Source organism: Chiloscyllium plagiosum, chromosome 12, assembly GCF_004010195.1.
Source record: "Chiloscyllium plagiosum isolate BGI_BamShark_2017 chromosome 12, ASM401019v2, whole genome shotgun sequence".
NCBI classification, from domain to species: domain Eukaryota; kingdom Metazoa; phylum Chordata; class Chondrichthyes; order Orectolobiformes; family Hemiscylliidae; genus Chiloscyllium; species Chiloscyllium plagiosum.
Genome location: NC_057721.1, coordinates 39384832 through 39401163, shown reverse-complemented (window position 1 = coordinate 39401163; position 16332 = coordinate 39384832). Strand labels below are relative to the sequence as shown.

Sequence of the window (16332 nt, the reverse complement as noted above, 5' to 3'; positions counted from 1 at the left end):
AATAGAAAGGTCGAGGGAGGGGAGGGAGGAATCTGAGACTGTCCAGGTGAATTTGAGGTCGTCGGGGTGGAAGGTGTTGAAGTGGATGAACTGTTCAACCTCCTCGTGGGAGCACGAGGCGGCGCCGATACAGTCATCGATGTAGCGGAGGAAAAGGTGGGGGGTGGGGACAGTGTAGTTGCGCGAGGACATCAGTAGGGTAATCACCCGAGGATATGAAGGAAATTGATTAATGAGTGTGCTGTTTCTAATTCTCTTCTAGCAACCTAAGTTGAAACACATTAGTTTTTTAAATTCTCTTGTGGGATGCGAGCACCACTATAGCCTAGCCAACTATTATCCGTCCCGAGTGAATAATAGCCAAAGATAGTGTCAGGTTCAGTTGTGCTTACAAAGTAAAACAAACCATCAGTAAGAGTTCAGATTCACAGTGACAGTGAACAAGTGTAAAGTGTGGAACAATGTAGAAAAATAGGGAGAAAGGAGTAACTTCGTTCAGTCCAAATTAAATTGAATGTTTGACATTTATACTGATCTCCAACTGGGGACATAAACACATGTTACAAAGTTCACATTTTTTCATCCTATGACCATTTATCTAAAGCTTCCCAAAGAACGTGTTTGCAGATTTTCAATACTAAAATTTTGTGCTTCAAATGTTGTGGATGCATGCTTATAAACAGGAGGAACTAGTTAAATAATTTACAACACCACACAAATACTTATATGTTGGGACTGTTGCCCTTAGAAAATCCCACAGTTCATTACAAATTACTTCTTCAGGTTTACTGACCCTTCATAAATTCAGAACACTGACCAATGAAATGACAGACAAAATGTTCACTGTGTCAATATTTCAATTTCTTTATTGTTGCTAGGGGGAGTTTAGTTGTAAGTATACCTCTGTGCACAAAAAAATACCAGGTGAAAGGTCACAGTGTGACTGTAGTTTCAGAATTCAACGCCACGTTATCAGCAAAACAAAAGCCAGCAAAACTTGGCATGGAACTCTGCACAGTCATTTTTTTTTAATATTTTTTTTAAATAAGAACATAGGATAAAATGATCCTTTTAATTCATGTTCTTTTTGAATTCAGCAAAATAATTTCTATAAAATAAAACTGCAAAATATTTAAATATAATAGGGTGGGTTGAGTCTGTTTTGCAGGGGTATTTGGTTTGAGACAAATTCCAAAAAAATACACATTCAAGTTACCAATTTCTATTCCTTTTTAAATACAGTATTTACTGATTATTTCCTCAAAATCCATAAACAAAAGTCTAGTTTTGGAATCGAGAATCCTGCAGAATCATGACTAACCAGCAGTTTTTCTTTTAAAATTACAACCCTGCTTATGTCTGAATTAGTCTGACAGGATGGACAAGGAGCTAAGACAATTGCTTTCAAGTAGAATTGTGAATGCAACACACTAGCAATCTGCATCTCCCCCCTCCCCCCACCCTCTTACCCACCCCGGCCCAGTGGCAGTCATGTACATCTGGACTTCTACTTCACTGGGCTGCAGTAGGAGGGAAGTTTAGAAGTTAATCTAAGTAAGCTCTACCAAGGAAATAAAACAAGCACACCAAGTACTGTCTATTATGCTCCAGGCATCCTGGCATAGCAACTGTTGCATATATTTTTCCTCCTTTAAATTCCTATAAATCCAAAACTAATAATCCTTTATCCCACCCATAGACTGCCAAATATTAGATTTGAATATATGTGCAATTGAAAGCAACTTATACTCACATTTTTCTCCAATTGAACCATCAAGGTGTAACAAAAAAAACTGAGCACAGCATTTGTTGCTCAGGGATTAAAAACTGCTGTCATTAGAATCATTTTTTCTCATTGGCTACACTAATTTGATGTGAAGCCATGCTAAATGTTACAGCATAACTAGAGCTTCAAAATGATTCAACTAATATCAGAATGAAAAAAGGCAATGAAAAAAGTTCCAGATTAACATTACATCACCATTGTCCCACATCAACCAAATGTTAAAAAGTCACCATCAAATAACTCAAAGTAAAAGCAACTCTGGTGGCATGAGTTAACCTTTTTCTGTCTGGTTGAAATGGCCATGTATTTTGAAAATAATTTGATTCACACTGCCGGTAGGCAGATGACCCTCAATGCTGAGCACAGCTGATAAAGCAAAGATTAGATTTTGTGTGTTTTGTAGGTCTGCAACACTCCTCAAGCAAATCAACATTGCTGAGGATTTAACAGTCAAACATTAATATACTATATACACCTTGCCATTTATACATTAGCATCGGGCCATTTATTACAAAACACTATACACTTTTTCCCACTGCAGGCAAGTTATATGTCAACAGCATTGCTCTGCAGGGCAGACAGTGAATAGACTCTCCATTCCAGATTGGACAGTTTTTGTTTTTAAAAGGTGTTTCTTGCACTGGTGTAGACAGACCCAGAGGAGGTTGAACTGTAAGGCCTGGGCACGTGCTCGAGCCAGTGTCTTTATCAGGTACATTGGAGAACTATCTGCAAGTTAATCTTTTGCCTGTGATGCAGGAATGTCTTCACTGCTTTCCCAATTTTCTTGAGTTCGCTGACCCGTGCGCTGAGGATTGTTCATATGATGTGCCACAGGGCCGGTGTATGGCTGACCATGCAAATGGTTATTCTGTGAATTAAAAGATACGTTGAAGATGTTTTAGGAGCAAAATTAAAATCAAGAAAGTTGTACATTTTGCATGCAAATTTAAGCAAAGTAAAATCAACAATATGTTTAAATAAACCAGCAAAGAAATGTAATGTTTGTGTAACGTGCACTTTGAAAACTCCCAATCACAGTTAGGATGTAGAAAATGTCATACAACATGGTTGTTCACTTTGTTGAAGCTGAAAGGAACAGTTAAGATGGCAAAATAGAAACTAAAAGTAATTAAAGTGGCCCACTGAACATACCATTAAAAAGATAATACATTCAATCCATTGCCATCCTTGTCTTATAGAAATGAACTTTCAAGTAAATCAACTCTAGAATAATTAATGATGGCCTATTTGGAGTATGTCTTCACACTAAGATTTGAACACAACCTAGACTGATATCCCAATGCAGAACTGTGTGCACTGCATTGTTGAGGGTTTATCTTTCAAATGAGATGTTAAGCCAAAATCAAAGATTCCATGGCACTTTTCAAAGACAATCAGAGCTCAAGCACTTGGGAACATCCAGCTGTTGTGACACCCACATTTTTTTCTTTCTTACCTGGAAGAGCTGTCTTTGCACTTCAAATGATATGCATTTTCTACAATCTTATTGTGTGAAAGAAGTAGAATTAAGAATTAAAATATTAAATTTTTTTGCTGCAAAAATAGGTGTATTCTATTTAGCGCTGAGTGCTATTTCTATTGTTGGCTTTTATATCAGAAAAGTACAATTCACGAGATTAGAAGTGATGACTCAGCTTTTAAAAATCCTCTGAACTCTGAAGCTAAAGATCAGAGAGGTAACCCAAGCGAAAGAACATTCTCTGAAATTTAAAAAGGTTATGGATGATCTGATCCAAGTTTTCAAAATATTTCTAATTAGGGAGCCAGGACTCCCAGGCACAAAGAAAGACTTTTCAGGAGCGAAATTAGGAGACACTTCTACATCAGATGTTTGAAAGTTGAAAATCTCTGCTCTTCAAATGGCAATTGATACTAGATCCACTGCTCATTTTAAATCTAAAACTGGTTGATTTTGTTATCTAAAAGATCCAAATCTAGGGGAATGGTCACCACATGGAGCTACAGATCAGTAAAATGGTCTTTAATAAAGCAGGAAGTTTGAGGACCCAAATGGCTTAATTCATGTTAATGTTTCAGACAGGTGTTCAGGGCACCCAATTCCATAGCTAAAATATATCCTGGAACTGCGAAGCACCTCATTCCTCAAATCTATGAAATTCTTGCAATGAAGCACTCATGTGTGGCTACAATCATAAGCTTGCATGTCAGGATTAATGGGAGGGTCTACAACATTGCCAAAAAAAATTAAACTAGTGAAAAGATTTTAGATTTCAAAGAATAGAGAAATGGGGAAGGAAAACAAATTAACAAAACAAGTGAAAAGACAAAATATTTCAATAGGTACATAAATAGAAAGAAGTTAGTGAAAGTAAATGTTGGTTTCGTTAGAGGCAGTGAATAAAATTATAATGGGAAAAAGGATATAGCAGAAACATATTTTGCATCTATCTTAATGTAGAGGATAATAAATTACTAATAAAAACTAATGGAGAATCATATCTTAGCAGAAAGAAGAACATAAAGAAATTCGGTTAGTAAATAATACTGGGGATATCAACAGAATTAAGTGGTAACAAATCCTCTGAACCTGATAACCTGCATCCTAGATTTTAACGAGAGGTGGAGATAGTGGACTTATTCACTTAGATCTTCCAGTACTCCTTAGATCCTAGGGCAGCTCCCAAAGATTGGAAGGTAACAAACGTAATCTGAAGATTTGACGAGGAAGACAGAAATGGAAATCTTTAGGACAATTTGCCTATTCGTGGCAGGCAAAATGCAGCAACTATTATTAGGAACATTTAACAAGGCATTTGGATTAAACGGAGTTAACATGTATTTGTGAAAGGATAACTCTGACAAATATGCTGGCACTTTGTAGGAATGTATACAATAATATGAAGGACTTGCTGTGCAAGATGCTAGTGCATAAAACTAGGGAGTTACGGGATCTGGGGTAATATTTTAGGATGTACTAAGATTTGGTTAATGAACAGAAAACAGAATTGGAATAAATGTGACGTTTTCAGGGGGAGAAGACTGTAAATAACATGACAGTGCAAATATCAATTCTTAGACTTTTTTAACAATCAAAATAAACTACTTTTGAGAATACATAAAGGGTTTAACTCATTGTTTACTTTTTCATGTCACAAATGTAAATGAGGATGCAATAAGCCTCCAGGAGACAGATTGGTGAGTGGGCAATAACATGGCAGACAGAATATAATGCACAAAGGTATGAAGCAATTGAATTTGGTGGAAAAGAATAAAAAGAAAATTGAACGGTGAGAGACTGAGAAATATTTGCATCCAGAGGGTCCTTTTAAATGAGTCACAAGTAGTTAACATGCAGATACACCAAGTAATGAGGAAGGCAAATGGTATGTTAGCTTTTGCTACAAAGGGAGTGGTGTATAAAAATACACAAGATTTATTACAATTATACAGGGCAGTAATGAGGTCATACCTGTCAGACTGTGTGTAGTTTTGGTCTCCACACCCAAAGAAGGACATACTTGCCCTAGAGGGAGTGTAACAAATGTTCACTCGACTTGGTCCTGGAATAATGGAATTACCCTGAGTAGAATAGGCTCAAATCTCCTGGAGTTTGGAAGAAATCTATTCATCAAAATTGAAACGTAAAACGTGTAAGGGATTAGACAGGTTAGATGCTGAAAATGTGTTTCCTTGCACCGGAGAATCTAGAATTTGTGATCTCAGTATCAGAATTAGGTGTTAGTCATTTAGAGCTCAGATGGGGAGAAATTTTTATGCAAAGAATCCCAATTTCTTTCCTACTCTAAAGAGTTGTGAATATTTAGTTGTTGAAGACTTTCAAAATAGATTTTTGAAGTACAAGTCAATTAAGGTATAACGTTAGAAGGTCGAGTTGAGGTAAATCAGCTACAGTTGAAGGGCCGACCCACCCTTTTTGTCTTGCACATTAGAAAATGGTTTGCAATCATAGACCATTTACCACACCCACAGGATGTTCCAAAGCATTTCACAATCAATGGAATTTTTTTTGAAGCAATCACAATTGTTTGTAGTTAAATGTAGCAGTCAATTTAAGTATATGACCTCAATCAGCAAAATTAAACAACACATTTCATTTTGGTTGAGGGAAATATTGATTAAAACAGCAAGAGAGATTCTTAGCAAATTGAATAGTACCAATTATCTTAGAGGATTTAAGAATCCCTATAGTGTGGAGCACGCCATTTGGCCCATCGAGTCTACACGGACCCTCCAACGAGCATCCCACCCAACCCCCACCACCCCGCCCCATAATCCTGCATTTTCCTTGGTTAATCCACCTAGACACTACAGGCAATTTAGTATGGCCAATCACCTAACCTGCACATCTTTGGACTGTAGCAGGAAACCAGAGTACCCGAAGGAAACCCATGCAAACGTGGAGAGAATGTGCAAACTCCACACAATCGCCCAAGGGTGGAATTGAATCCAGGTCCCAGCCACTGAGGTAGCAGTCCTAACCACTGGACTTCTGTGCTCCCCTCACATCAATCTTAGAACAGTTGCTTGGTTTAATGCCTCATTTGCTTCTGACCATACAAAATTTCTCAGAACTGAGGTTATAGTGATGGGTGTGTGCTTGAATATATAGTGGGATTTAAATGCAATACCTTTGTGATTTAAAAGGCTATCTGAGCGACTGACCAAGACAAGTAAACAGTGATGGCACACTTTAAATAAGGATTTGTAAATGCACATCCTTCAATGGACACGTTAAAGAATTCACAAGAACAAAGGTTCCGAAATTGGAGACAAAAAGCATTATGCAAATATGTAACAGGGGTCAGTTTATGATCGGGGTGCTACCCACCCTTTCGTTGCTATCTGCCTCACTGCAAGCAAGGGGGTGAGATTACACATGGATTCAGATGGGAAGAAAGTAGAACCACCAGATTATTGCTGAAAGTGGACTGGGATCCTGGAGAGAATAGCTGGAACTATAAGATATAGCAAGATGGGATAAACAGGAAGCTACAGCACAGCTTAAAGACTGAATGTTAATGTAAATCTTTAGACAAAGACTTAAAATGTGAAAGGTAACCCCAAGTAAAACTACAAAATGGAAATTTGCATACAGTCTTCACACAGGTTGCCCCTTTAAATTGCCACATGCAGGTAGTTGCACAGAAACAAAATTTCAAGAACTTGCACAGTTAAACTGCCAAGCAGTACAAAGAAGTGATGACATGCTCGAGGCCAGAAGGGGAAATGAAGGCTATGCAAGTTTAGGTGATGGCAGGGAATAACAAAATTAAGGTGTGTGATAACAAATCTAGTGCTCTGGGTTGGGTTGAAAGCAGAAAGGAAAGAAATATGAATACAACAGGAATTGCTTACATTAACAGAAGTAGTTAACACTAGTAAAGATTGCAATAATGGTGGCTATTATCTCTACAATGCTTCATATTGATTACTTTTTCCAGAATTTCAGATTTGAAGGATTATGGGGAAAATGAATCTCAAGTTGGGGTGGAAATATCTGGAGTAGTTGCTTGATTAGCTCATTGAAAGGTCACTATGGACATTTGAGATTTTGTTTTAAAAACAAATCTTGCTTTGCTGCTTCTGCTGGGGCTGTTTTGAATAGTGACAAGCTTGGACAGTGTGCTTCAGTGTCTGGAATTAGCTGGGGACAAGAGCCCTGCAAAGGTCGGGATGCTTCAACTAATCTTTTGAATTTGTGAAAGAACCATTTTGTTCAATTCAGGGTGAAGCTTGATTGTTCTTCTAAATGACTGTTTGGAGGAACTTCTCTAATATTTTGTTTCCTAAGCTAGCTGTATTGATAAGAATGCAGAGGCAAATATGGTGATTCGTGATGACCACATACACTAGAACAGAGGGACAAACTTCAGAACTCTGCATGCTTTAATCTTATTTCATCAAGGATAAATCTATTGGCCAAAGTTTTCATTTTCAGAAAGCTAATCTATGCAGAGAAATTCACTTTTTTTTCCCCGAACAGTAAGAATGCATGTGTTTGTAAGATTGATTTGGGGATATTAAGAGGGATAAGCAATCACACATCTGCATTACTGACTGCATATGTTAACTGCTATTACATCTTAACATAAATGACCTTTGTTTTGACAACAAACAATTGTGTGTAATAAGAAACCTGGTTGATACTTTAACACAAAATCTGATATAGTTGTTTAATCAAAAATCTTGGCAACTTGATAGAATATTTACATTTCATGTCATGATTTGTGGAGTACTGAGACTAAAGCATTGGTGCATTTCTCCAGCCTTGCTGTAAAGCATTTTGACTTTTGAGTTGGAGAGGAATTCAGGAAGGAGAATGGGGAACCAGGACGGGTGAGGAAAAGAGGACAGAGGAAAACTTAGAGGGGGCTTGGAAGGAGGTAAGTAAAAGTTTGGGAAGCCATGTAAATAAGCAAGGTTGGGAAGACAGAAAACATATATAGTGTCATAGAAAAGCTTGGAAACAAACCCTTCGGTCCAACTTGTCCATGCTGACCAGATATCCCAACTTAACCTAGTCCCACCTGCCAGCACCCAGCCCATATCCCTCCAAACCCTTCCTATTCATATACCCATCCAAGTGCCTTTTAAATACTGCAAATTGTCCGAGCCTCCACCACTTCCTCTGGCAACTCATTCCATACACACACCACCCTCTGCGTGAAAAAGTTGCCCCTTAGGTCTCTTTTATATCTTTCCCCTCTCACCCTAAACCTATGCCCCCGAGTTCTGGACTCCTCCAACCCACGGAAAATACTTTGTCTATTTATCCTATCCATGCCCCTCATGATTTTATAAACTTCTATAATGTTACCCCTTAGCCTCTGACGCTCCAGGGAAAACAGCCCTAGCCTATTCAACCTCTCCCTATGACTCAAAGCATCCAACCTTGGCAACATCCTTGTAAATCTTTTCTGACCCATTTCAAGTTTCACAACATCTTTCCGATAGAAAGGAGACCAGAACTGCACACAATATTCCAAAAATGGCCTAACCAATGTCCTGCACAGCCGCAACATGACCTCCCAACTCCTGTACTCAATTCTCTGACCAATAAAGGGAAACATACCAAACACCACCTTCACTTTCAAGGAGCTATGAACTTGCACTCCAAGGACTCTATTCAGCAACGCTCCCTAGGACCTTACCATTAAGTGTATAAGCCCTGCTAAGATTTGCTTTCCCAAAATGCAGCACCTCGCATTTATCTGAATTAAACTCCATCTGCCACTTTTCAGCCCATTGGCCCATCTGATCAAGATCATGTTGTAATCTGGAGGTAGCCGTCTTCGTTGTCCACTACACCTCCAATCTTGGTGTCATCTGCAAACTTACTAACTATACCTCTTATGTTCACATCCAAATCATTGATATAAATGATGAAAAGTAGCAGACCAGCACCGATCCTTGTGGCACTCCACTGGTCACAGACCTCCAGACTGAAAAACAATCCTCCACCACCACCCTCTGTCTTCTACCTTTGAGCCAGTTCTGTATCCAAATGGCTAATTCTCCCTGTATTCCGTGAGATCGAACCTTGCTAACCAGTCTCCCATGGGGAACTTTACTTGAACAAAGATGGGGTAGAGAGGGGAAATTAAAAGGACATGAAAGGGAAAACAAGGAGCATGGTAAAGGCAGATTTTTAATAAAACGTAATTCACCTTTATATTGTGGCTTGTGAAGTGTGATCCATAAGCATCAAGGCTAGGATATCACTACCTGAACTTGTGCATCTTTGCAAAAGCAGTTGGACCAGCAACTAACAACCAAAGTTTTGATCAGAGAGGAGTAGATCAACCACAGCTGAAAAGAGACTTGAACGTATACTATGCACAGCATAGCAGAGTAGCTAATCAATAAGTGACCTGACTTCATGGCTAAGCATTTTGATGGCTCATTGAAGGATCTGACAGAACTGGAAATATTTCAGCATCTTAACAGAGTTCAAGAAAACCCTCTCTACAGCACCTAAGAGCATGCTTGCCAAACTGATTAAACAGCTTTAAGGGGTTGAGACACTTGACATGACGACACTGGTAAGAACTATACCAAATCATATTTAATTGAGAAACAACTTAAAGTAATAAGACAATAAAACTCAGAACGAATATAATCATTTACATTTAAAAACTGGAGTTCTGAATTGTATATGTGATGTTTCAATTTGTTTCAACTTACCTAAAAATATCAAGGTCTACTGGAAGAGATTAAAATACCTCAAATATGATGCACAACACCAACCTGTGGCCAAACTGTGCGATTACAACTCATGGCAACATTTATGGCACTCATCATTTTCTTTACTGTTACACACCAAGACTGAAGATCAAGTGTAGACTTAAGATGAAGTGAAATTAGAGACAACTGTACAAAAGTATGGGGATATCAATCATTTTCTATTTGAAACTACACTGGTATTTTTCTTTAAAAACATATTGGCATTTTTAAAAACAAAATAGAAGAATTGAGAGAATTTTGGGAAGTAAATTGGTTGGAGTTGAGGAATGCAGAATTGAAATGCTGTAATAACACCAGTTCACCACAAGTTCACACAGGCAGCTTTAAGATTTTAATATCATGGAAATAAAATGTTGAAGCCATGATGTAGCCACCTTTATTTAAAATTACATCAGGAAGTGTATGTAGAGATTAGAATAATATAATGCCTACACTGTAGAAGCACATGGCATCCACAACAACCCTCCAAACAGCATCTCACCCAGACCCAGCCCCCTATCTCTGTAACCCTGCCTCTCCCGTGGCTAATCCATCTAACCTACATATTCCAGGATACTATGAACAATTTGGATGGCCAATCCACCTAACCTACACAAAGTTGGACTGTGGGAGGAAACTGGACCACCCAGGAAACCTGTGCAGACACAGGGAAAATGTGCAAACTCTGTTGCCCAGGCCTGCAATCGAAGCTGGTACCCTGCATCTGTGAGGCAGCAGTGCTAAACACTGAACCACCCTGCCATATTATGTCACTTTATTTTTTTAATTTGTTCAGGGATGTGGGCTTCATAAGTTGAACCAGCATTGTCCATCCTTAATTACTTGAGCTGGTTGCAGGAAGGCGTTGCCTTCTAAAACCACTGCAGTTCACATGGTGTACATATATCCACTCAATTTTATGACGACAGTTCATCTGCTCTTGTTGCCTCAGTATTTGTATGACTAGTTCTGCTTCTGGTCAATGGGCAGTGAGGGTGTTCAGCATTGGTATTGCCATCAAAGGTGAAGGGGCAATGATGAGACTTTCACTTCAGCTGAAGAGGGTTGGGCCTAGGACACTCCCCTGAAGAATTCCTGCAGTAATGTCCTAAAGTAGAGATGAATGACCTCTTATCCCAATCATTATCTTTTGTGCTCAGTATGACTTCAATTAGCAGAGATTTCTCTCCAAATTCCACTGATTCTAGCTTTGCTAGGGCTCTTTGATGCCATACTACCACCAATTGTCATCTTTTTGTCAAGGACAGTCACTCTCACCTATGAGGTTCAGCTCTTTTGACCATGTTTAAACCAAGACTGGAATGAGATTGTGTCAACTTTGCACAACACTACTTTGTATTTACAATGCAGGTCAGATTTCCTGAGTAAACATCTGTGCTAGCTGGCTGTCATCTCTACTTTCCTGTGGTTAACTTTACATGCAACTGGTACACTATAATGATTCCAAAATTTAAATTTAATTTGAAGCTTCTGCAGTGTTGCAACCGTAGCCCTTCGTCAGCAAATAAATCACAACCTTTTACAATCTCATCTTATCCTTTCTGCTACCCATTTTCTTGACATCTCTTCCAATCTTGGTGCCATTTCTTTTTAAATGTTCTACTGTTTGGCTAGATTTATGCTCATTTCCACACCTCCACTTCCTCAATCTGATCATCCTCAAGGTAATGTAACGAAAAAAAAAAGACCAAATATGTACTTACAAATGAGCTAATACTGTCATTTCTACATTGCAAATTGCCAGTCGCCTCGTTGCAAAATATTCAACAGCAGGGATGAGTTAGCATATCATTGACAACCTCTGTGTCAAACATAATTGAACTTTCAATTCAGAATCTCTCCACCTGGAAACACCATAGACGTCCACCTCTGCAGCATTATTCATCATGACCCAAGGTCAGACTATTTGTTATTGAAACCCTTATCTATTCTTTGTCTCCAGGTTCAACTAGTCCAATGTTGCTACTAATTAGAAGTTTGAGGTTCAAGAGAATAAGGTCACAAGATATCATGGTACAAGCAACAATAAACTTTACAACAACATAATTAACAATACATGTAAAATGTGTAATTTAACATCCAAAATTAACACATGACACACATGATCAACAGTGGTGATCAAATACATTAGAGTACATCAAAGTGCAACTGCAATCAATATAGATCCCACAGATATTTTAGCAACACCCCCAGATGTTGATGACATTACGAGTTATCAAACATCATGAAACTTTGCATGTTCTCAACTCTTCACTTTTGCCGACCTCGCAACAGTCAAACCATTAACAATTGCTTCCTGTTCTGGTCACGTTTTTGGATCTATACTTCCCTGGACACTGCAAACAGACCTCTGTTACTTACTCACATGCACAACTCCAGTTTTTCAGCAACAACTAGCTTCACCAAGTTAGAACCACCTCCATTTTCGCGAGCTCTAATCTTGCCATATGCCAACGCTGCTTGTGTGCTTTTCAAGCACTGCTCTCAGCTGCACCAACTCCAAATTCTGACTTAACTGCTTGCTAACTTCAAAACTTTTGCCCAAGTTCCAACAGCAGAGATATCCAACTGCTCTGGACTTTGCATTAAGTTCATAAACATAGAATGAATGTAGCTCAGTCGCCTTCCCAACAGTACAGCTAAGAGCTGCACTGCATAACACAGCATTTATGTCTCTTACCCTCTTACTGATTTTACCCACGACCCATAAAACTTGGAACTCTTCCATGACCCAAAAACTATTTCCTTTTTTTATTAAAAGGACAGCATAGTGGTCAGTATTGCTGCCTTTCAGCACCAGAGATCCAGGTTCTATTCCAGCCTCGGGAGGCCGTTAGTGTGGAGTTTGCACATTCTCCCCATGTCTCCATGGCTTTCCGCCGGGTGCTCTGGTTTCTTCAGAGTCCAAGGATGTACAATTTAAGTGGATTGACCATGCTTCATTACCCATAGTATTCAGGGATGGGTAGGTTAGGTGCATTAGCCACGGGAAATGCAGGGATAGAGTAGTGGAATGGGTCTGGGTGGGATGTTGTTTAGAGGGTTGGTATGGATTTGTCGGGTCGAATGGCTTGTTTTTGCACTGTGGGGATTCTACAAAAAAAAACTATCTTGAATGACCTATTGAAATTTTTGGATTAAGCCAGTCCCCCTAACTTGGAACCAAGTGTACTCTGAAATGTTACAATTCAAATCACTGACTTCTGCAGAACAATTGGTTACAACAGGAAATACATACAGCTGCCCATTTGTTAACCTGTAAACATGCCTCAATGACCCCAATATTTAATGACTAACATATGTTTGTGCATCAGAAACCAAATCTTCCAAATTTAAATTTCTCCACGGAGCCATTCCAGCACATCTGTAATCATTACCATTCTGCAAACTTCCTCAAACTCTGGCTTATTGTGCACCCACACTCATTTCAACCAAGGCTAGTAATTTCCTTGGTCAAACTTCTTTTATGACTAATCCATAAATGCGCTCTCTCATACCAGCCGAAGAGTCACTCACCCCAATACAATACTTCTTAGTTTCATGTCAATTTTTGTTTATGTTCCTGTGACAAACCTTTGCCTACATTAAAAGGTATTACCCAAATGCAAGTAAATGCGCTAGAGTTAATTTTTAAAATATACTTGATGTGCCTTTCCTAAGAGTCTTTTCTGTAATAAATCCCAACGTCCACATTTAGGTCAGAAATGACAACAGATTCACATTTCATGGAGGTAATTGCACCCTCCTTCAACACGAGGTGCTACACCAGCATAACTGGCAGAGTGCATAATCAGTGTGAAGTTTCAGAGTCATTTAACATAATTATGCACTGGAACCTCTAATGGAAATACCAAAACAGTAAATAATATAAAATAGCTCATGTTGGCAAAAGTCATTGACCTTGAAGAAAACAGCTCAGACATGTCCGACAACTTCGGTTATACGGATTTTCCAATATTAAGTTCCAACTGGCACAAAATCAAGGGGATCTTCAAGCATTCAGCAATGGTGATATAATTAACTAGTGTGGAGACTTAAGCACATCTTAAAAAAAAATCTGATGGCAAAACAGGAAGTAAATGCAATTTTGATGATGGCATCGACTCAAAATGATAATTACTTTTCTCTCCTAACAAATGCTGCTAGATATTGAGTATTTTGCTGCACTTACATTTTTATTTTAGTTAAATCCACTAATTAGCCTTTCTTTTTAAAAGAGACAGTGCAACAAAAATTGCTGACTTATCTGATGGACACAGAAAGTATCAAACAGGCTTAAGAAAAGGATGTTAAAAATCCATGAATTATGTGGATTCTGGGTAATGCAAGATGGAGGACGGGAAAACTTTTTGGCTGTAAGAGCTGCTCCTTTGTTTTTTGAGGTATTTTAGGTGCTGGAGGTGATTTCCTCGAATTCCAGGAGCAGCAATTACTGTTTTATATGCTGTTGCATTGTTTTGGAACTTTGGGAAAAAAAAAAGTCAAAACAACAGCAGTTTAAAAGGGAGAAAAGCAGACAAAGGAAGCACATGGTGAGGACAGTGAGAGAGAGAGAGAGAGAGAGAGAGAGAGAGAGAGAGAGAGAGAGACCGCCTATGCTGTTTGAATTCGTATATCGCTGGACACCAAAGTGCATCTGGGAAAATTAACAAACAGTGAAATTCACAATAAATCTTGGAGGAACTGTTGGGCGAAGTTCACAGCACGGAATCAGATAAGTTAATTGTTGTTTTAAGTCTGTCCAAGAGAAAGGCTGCAGTAGTGAGTATAGTGAATTCTTTCTTGATTATATGTTTTTGGAAATAAGTCTCTTGATTAAACTTAAAATATAAGCCATAGCTATTAATTTAACCTGGGGCAGTGTTATTGTAGAGGAGTAAGAAGGTGTTATTTTCTGGGTCTGTAGACTGTGAAGGAGCAAAAAATGGCCTGTGGGAGTTTAAGGGTTACTGCGGATTATATCTGCCATAAATGCTGTTGGATGCGAATCTTATCAGATCGAGTGGATCGGTTGGAGAGACAGATAGAAGCAATGAGGATTTGCAACAGCAACAGTATGTGTTGGATGGCAGTTATAGGAAGGGGGGAAAGTCTCAGATACAGTCACATAGATGGGTTAACTCCAGGAAGGGTGAGAGGGGTCGACACCTAGGGCAGGAGTCTTTTGTGGATATACCCATTCCAAACAGGTATGCTGTTTTGGAAAGTGTAGGTAGTGATGGATTCTCAGGGGAATGTAGCACGAACAACCAAGTTTCTGGCATTGAGACCAGCTCTAATGCAACGAGGGGTACATCGGCTTCTAAGAGATCAATTGGTGTTAGTGGATTCTGTAGTCAGAGGTACAGACAGACGTTTCTGTGGCCAGCAGAGAAAAAGCAAAATGGTGCGTTGTTTCCCTGGTGCCAAGATCAAGAATGTCTCCAAGAGGGTGCAGAATATTCTCACGGGGGAAAAGGGGCCAGCAGGAAGTCACTGTCCACATCGGAACTAACGACATTGGAAGGGAAAAGGTTGAGACTCTGAAGGGAGACTACAGAGAGTTAGGCAGAAATTTAAAAAGGTCCTCAAGGGTAGTAATATCTGGATTACTCCCAGTGCTATGAGCTAGTGAGGGCAGGGATAGGATAGAGTAGATGAATGCATGGCTGAGGAGCTGGTGTATGGGAGAAGGATTCATATTTTTGGATCATTGGAATCTCTTTTGGGGTAGAAGTGATCTGTACAAGGAGGATCAGGGCACGGTTAGGAACATGGAACTGGGATATCATAGCAATTACAGAAACATGGCTCAGGGATGGGCAGGACTGGCAGCTTAATGTTCCAGGATACAAATGCTACAGGAAGGATAGAAAGGGAGGCGAGAGAGGAGGGGGAGTGGCATTTTTGATAAGGCATAGCAGTACAGCTGTGCTAAGGGAGGATATTCCCGGAAATACATCCAGGGAAGATATTTGGGTGGAACTGAGAAATAAGAAAGGAATGATCATCGTATTGGGATTGTATTATAGACCCCCCCAACAGTCAGAGGGAAATTGAGAAACAAACTTGTAAGGAGATCTCAGCTATCTGTAAGAATAATAGGGTAGTTATGGTAGGGGATTTTAACTTTCCAAACATTGACTGGGACTGCCATAGTGTTAAAGGTTTCGATTGAGAGGAATTTCTTAAGTGTGTACAAGACAATTTTCTGATTCAGTATGTGGACGTATCTACTAGAGAAGGTGCAAAACTTGACCTACTCTTGGGAAATAAGGCAGGGCAGGTGACTGAGGTGTCAGTGGGGGAACACTTTG

At 39.2% G+C, this 16332-nt stretch overlaps 1 protein-coding gene across 1 annotated transcript in view; it reads right to left on the bottom strand.

Annotated features, from left to right (window-relative positions):
- Window positions 1-839: 839 nt before the first annotated feature.
- Window positions 840-16332, bottom strand: part of usp9 (ubiquitin specific peptidase 9) — a 272043-nt gene continuing 256550 nt past the window's right edge. The window contains exon 45 of the mRNA XM_043700850.1: window positions 840-2657. Coding sequence (XP_043556785.1) covers window positions 2523-2657 — 135 coding nt within the window. The 3' untranslated portion in view covers window positions 840-2522. The remainder of the gene's footprint in view (window positions 2658-16332) is intronic.